Source organism: Trichechus manatus, unplaced genomic scaffold, assembly GCF_000243295.1.
Source record: "Trichechus manatus latirostris isolate Lorelei unplaced genomic scaffold, TriManLat1.0 scaffold00176, whole genome shotgun sequence".
NCBI classification, from domain to species: domain Eukaryota; kingdom Metazoa; phylum Chordata; class Mammalia; order Sirenia; family Trichechidae; genus Trichechus; species Trichechus manatus.
The window spans coordinates 4988339-4994152 of NW_004444112.1; the positions used below are offsets into that span (position 1 = coordinate 4988339).

A 5814-nucleotide genomic window follows, 5' to 3' on the forward strand; every position below is an offset into this window, starting at 1 on the left:
TTTCAGTTAGCAGCCCAGTGCATTAACCATTTATACTACCCAGAGACTCGACCTATTGAAGCCAGTGCCTTTTCCCCTCCTTCCCTGTAACTCCCAGCCTCATCCCTGCTTCTTGCACCCACGGGCCTGGGTAAGCAGGATATCTTTGCTGTTGCAGGAGTTGGTGACCTTTAGAGATGTGGCCGTGGACTTTACCCAGGAAGAATGGCAGCAGCTGGACCCCGCTCAAAGGGACCTGTACAAGGACGTGATGCTGGAGAACTTCCAGAACCTCAACTCGCTGGGTAAGGTGGAGGCTTCCCGCATCACTCACCATCACCTGTAGAGCCTCCCCAGGTTGTAAAACATCTGAAGGTCTTGAGTGAGTTTGGCACCTATTTCAGGAGCATTCTAAACCCCTGGGCCCCCCACATCCAACAGGTTTCTCTTTTCTCTTTCCTGGAGAAGGGCTTGTGTTTTATACAATGGGAGTATCCAGCTCACCCAGGCAGTGCCATCCTTCCATGTCCTGTGATACGGCTTCCTTCCTGGTCCCAACGCCAAGCCCTGGATCTTTTTCCCCAAGGTCAGTTTTCTAAACCAGATAGTTTGTTTCTTTCTCAACTGGATGTCCGTGCCTAAATGCTCTAGACTATTCCAAGGGCTCCACAGTGTCAGGACCCCGGAGCCTTCTAGTCTGTCCCTCCACCATTCCTTGGGTGTTGGTTGCACTTCTCCATATGGTGTGATCCAACATGGCGTGCACCACCTGGGCCACATTCCAGCAGATGTCCCATTGGCTGGAATTGAGTCACATGACCACAGTGAGCCACAGGGCCTGGCTGGGAAATGTAGTCTTTATTCAGAAAGCCTGCATGGCAGCTACAACCCTGTAACTATGGAAGAAGGGGAGGCTGGAAGCAGGATGGGGGTGTTGCTGGTCCTAGCTGCTACAGTGAGGAGGGCTTGCCCTGTACTCTGCCTCTGTTTGTTGTTGGCTGCTATTGAGTTGATTCCAACTCGTGGCAACCCCATGTGTGTCAGAGTAGAAATGTGCCCCATAGGGTTTTCTTGGCTGTAATCTTTATGGCAGCAGATCACCAGGCCTTTCTCCTACACAGCTGCTGGGTGGATTTGAACCCCCAACCTTTCAGTTAGTAGTTGAGCACAAAGCATTTGTTCTACCCAGTGACCTTCAGACTTTGCCAAATGTCTCCTAGGCGACAAAAGCACCCCTTTTGAGAACCGCTGGTCTAGCACATAGTAAATGCCTCCCGTACACCGTTGCCATTGAGTCGAGTCTGACTCATAGCAACCCTATAGGACAGGGTACACAGTAGAACTGCCCCAGAGAATTTCCACGGCTGTAATCTTTATTTTATTTTTTATTTTTATTATGCTTTAGATGAAGGTTTACAGAGCAAATTAGTTTCTCATTAAACAATTAATACATATATTGTTTTGTGACATTGGTCGCCAACCCTGTGACATGTCAGTACGTTCCGCTTCTCGACCTTGGGTTCCCCATTTCCATTCATCCAACTTTCCTGTCCCCTCCTGCCTTCTCGTCCTTGCCCATAGGCTGGTGTGCCCATTTAGTCTCGTATGCGTGATTGAGCTACGTGTATTATTGTTTCTTTTATGGGCCTGTCTAATATTTGGCTAAAGGGAGAACCTCAGGAGTGGCTTTAGTACTGAGTTAAAAGGGTGTCTGGGGGCCATAGTCACGGGGTTCTGCAATCTCTGTCAGACTAGGAAGTCTGGTCTTTTTTTCTTTGTGAATTAGAATTTTGTTCTACGTTTTTCTCCAGCACTGTCTGGAACCCTCTATTGTAATCCCTGTCAGAGCAGTCGTAGTGGTGGCCGGGTACGTACCATCTAGTTGTGCTGGACTCAGTCTGGTGGAGGCTGAGGTAGTTGTGGTCCATTAGTCCTTTGGACTAATCTTTCCCTTCTGTCTTTGGTTTTCTTCTTTCTCCTCCAAGGCTATAATCTTCATAGGAGCAGATCTCCAGGTATTTTCTCCCGTGGAGCAGCTGGTGTGTTCAAACCACCAACCTTTCAGTTAGCAGCCAAGTGCTAACCACTGCACCTCATTAAGTGTTAAATTAACTGTTACTGTTAATTGTAACCTTAATTGGTATATATTGGTATGTATGTAATTTGTATATATATTGGTAATAATTATAACGGGTAATCATTGGCCCCCCATAATTTCCCAGGATGACTGACTTTCTTTCAGCCTGTCCCCCAGGTACCTGTTCATGGTCTCAGCTCCTAATGGGTGTTTTTGTCTTTTCTGCAAACTCGTGTACCAAGTAGCCTCCAAACTTACAGCGCCTCTCTTCCCTTTCTTATTTCGTTCACTCTTTGCATGCGTTAAGGTTCATAGCTGGTGCAGACATTTTGCACTCAACTACTAAAGGTTGGCGGTTCAAACCCGTCCAGCGGCGCTGTGGAAGAAAGGCCTGGCTATTTGCTCCTGTAAAGATTATTGTTGTTGTTAGTTGCTGTCAAGTCAGTTCTGACTCACAGCATCCCCATGTGTTACAGGGTAGAACCGGTCCATAGCATTTTCTAGGCTGTAATCTGAATGGAAGCAGATCACCAGTCCTTTCTTCCACAGTATCACTGGGTGGGTTTGAACTGCCAACTTTTAGGTTAGCAGTTGAGCGCAAACCATTTGCGGCACCTAGGGACCTTCTATAAAGTTTGTTTTTGTTTTGTGCTGTTGACAGCCACGAAAACCCTATGAAGCAGTTCTATTCTGTAACACATGGGGTTACTCTGAGTGGGAATTGACTCAGTGACAACTGGTTTGGTTTGGTTGGTTTAGGGAGCACCAGGAGGGGCTTTTCTTTGGTTCCCGAGCCCCTAGCCCACCCACTGGAGCACTTCTTTCTCCCCCAGCTCTGGAAGCAGGTGACACAGGTGACGTCTGTGTCTTCTGTTTCTTTCAGATTTGGAGTCCAGGCGTGAGAGTGATGGTGTAGAGCGAGCTGTCCCTGCAGGGCTGTCCCTGGCTCTGGAGTTGGAAGAACTGGGGAGGGGCTGCCTCTGGAGCTCTGCTGCTTTGGAAGGAGCTGGGAGACCAGACAACTCCTCAGAGTGTCTGCTGGAAGAGCCGGGGTCACTTCTGGGGTACCTGAGAATTCCGGAAGGCAAGGGACCCTGGAAACACGACCTGGAGGCATATAACAATTTTAAAACAAATTCTGATTCAGAGAAACATCTGTGGGCCCCCAGAGGAGAGAAGGCCTCTGTGTGCAAAGAGTGCGGGGAGGCCTTCCAGCGGCGGGCTGACCTGACCCAACACCAGCGCATCCACACTGCAGACAAGCCCTTCTTGTGCGCCGAATGTGGCAAGTGCTTCCGGAGGAACGCCACCCTGGTTGTGCACCAGCGCATCCACACAGGCGAGAAGCCCTTCTCATGCTGGGACTGTGGCAAGGCCTTCAGCCAGCGCGCCAACCTCACGGTGCACCGGCGCACGCATACGGGTGAGAAGCCCTACAAGTGCGCTGAGTGTGGCAAGGCTTTCGTGCAGAACATGCAGCTCATTGGGCACAGGCGCACGCACACAGGGGAGCGGCCCTACAAGTGCGGCGACTGCGGCAAGGCCTTCACCCTCATCACTAACCTCATCGACCATCAACGCATCCACACCGGTGAGAAGCCCTTTGCCTGCGACGTGTGTGGCAAGCACTTCACCAAGCGCTCCTCACTCCTTGGCCATCAGAAGGCCTATGTGGGTGAGAAGCCCCACAAGTGCAGAGTGTGTGCGAAGGCCTTCCGGAAGAAGTCGGACCTGGTCAACCACCACCGTATCCACACGGGCGAGCGGCCCTTCAGGTGCTACGAGTGTGGCAAGGCCTTCACGCAGAGCATGACACTGGTGGAGCACCAGAAGACGCACACAGGCGAGAAGGCTTACCAGTGCCGCGAGTGCGGCAAGTTCTTCACCAAGTCCTCTGCCCTCATCCTGCACGAGCGCATCCACACCGGCGAGCGGCCCTTCAAGTGCTCCGACTGCGGCAAGGCCTTCAACCAGAACATCCAGCTGGTGGTGCACCAGCGCAGCCACACAGGCGAGAAGCCGTTCCAGTGCACTGCCTGCGGGAAGTCCTACAGCCAGAAGGGCTACCTCACTGTCCACCAGCGGACGCACACTGGGGAGAAGCCCTTTGAGTGCAGTGAGTGCAAGAAGACCTTCAGCCAGAAGGCGCATCTGTCCATCCACTTGCGGATCCACACAGGCGAGAAGCCCTACAGCTGCAACAAGTGTGGGAGAAGCTTCCGGAAGGTCTCGTTCCTGTTCCAGCACCAGCCTATCCACAGCGATGAGAGGCCTTTCAAGTGCAGCGTGTGCGGGAAGGCGTTTATCCGCAAGTCAACCCTTGTCCAGCACAGCCGCATCCACACAGGGGAGAAACCCTACCTCTGTGGGCACTGTGGGAAGGCCTTCCGACACCAGCCCACGCTGACCGCTCACCGCAGGATCCACACCGGGGAGAAGCCCTACGTCTGTGGGCACTGTGGGAAGGCCTTCCGACACCAGCCCACGCTGACCGCTCACCGCAGGATCCACACCGGGGAGAAGCCCTACGAGTGCAAGGCATGTGGCAAGACCTTCCGGCGCCTCGGGAACCTCACCTGCCACCAGAAGACACATGCCAGTGAGACTCCTCCTAGTGGACCTGGTGAGAGGAGGCCTGCGGCCTAGATAGCTGCTACCTGAGTGGCAGGTGACTCATCTGTGAGGAGCAAAACTTTGGCCTTGTGCCTCTTTGGAATGAACTTAGGGACCTCTGAGATGCTGACAGGGTTGTGTCCCTGCAATGTGCTGTATCCTCAAGTTCCTAGTGAAGACCGTTTGGAGCAGAGCACAGACCAGATACTGTTCTAATGGCAAGGTTAACAGGCATTTGTTACTCACAGAATAAACAGGACAGGGATGAGTAGAACAGCACGTTATTATCAGCCTAGCTTCCCCGCAGTTAGGCTTCCATCCCAGGTTGATGTTAGATCACATTCAAGCACACCCCACTTTGCATCTTGGGAGGAGAACGCCTAAGTCCCTCTCTCGCGGGGTTAATACTAACAACAGCCATGTCTATATGCCAAATAGCATGTACAGAGAACAGGGGAAAGGAGTTGTAAAAGGTAAAAGGGGGTGCCTTAGTTACCTAGTGCGGCTACAGCAGAAATACCACAAGTGGGTGGCTTTAACAAACAGATTGATTCTCTCAGTTTAGGAGGCTAGAAGTTTGAATTCAGGGCACCTGCTGTAGGGGAAGGATATCTCTCTGTGTCCACTCTGGGAGAAGGAAGGGCGTTGTCTCTTAGCTCCTCGGTGATCTTCATATGACATGGCATCTGTCTTCCTTCATCTCTTAATTTCTTAATCTGCTCCTTTATATCTTAGAGGAGATTGACGTAAGACACACCCCACACAAATACTGCCTCATTAACATAACAAAGAAAACTCATTCCCAAAGGGGATTATAACCACAGGTATAGGACTTAGGATTTACAAGGCATATTTTTGGGGAACAGAATTCAATCCATAATGGGGTAAGGAAAGTGGAATTCCCCTGCAGGCAATGGACATTATTCATTTCTACTGTTTAGGGTGGGTGACCATCTCCTGATCAACTGTTCTACACTTTACTGGTGTCAGAGAACAGCCCTTCCTCCTTTTCCCCACTAAGATAGTTTAGCAGAGTTCTGGGTTTCTTCAAGGGCAGTCAGCTCCCACTAAGGCACATACAAGCAGTCTCCGGGTTATAAATGTCTGACTTAGTACAACCCGTAGTTAGGAGCCAACCCCTGCAA

The 5814-nt window shown here is 51.2% G+C and overlaps 1 protein-coding gene across 1 annotated transcript in view; it reads left to right on the forward strand.

Annotated features, from left to right (window-relative positions):
* Nucleotides 1-4702, forward strand: part of LOC105756814 (zinc finger protein 721-like) — a 51729-nt gene extending 47027 nt beyond the window's left edge. The window contains exons 3-4 of the mRNA XM_023741208.1: nucleotides 3263-3579; nucleotides 3832-4702. Of these exons, the coding sequence (XP_023596976.1) occupies nucleotides 3263-3579; nucleotides 3832-4702 (1188 nt within the window). The remainder of the gene's footprint in view (nucleotides 1-3262; nucleotides 3580-3831) is intronic.
* The last annotated feature ends 1112 nt before the right edge of the window (nucleotides 4703-5814 follow it).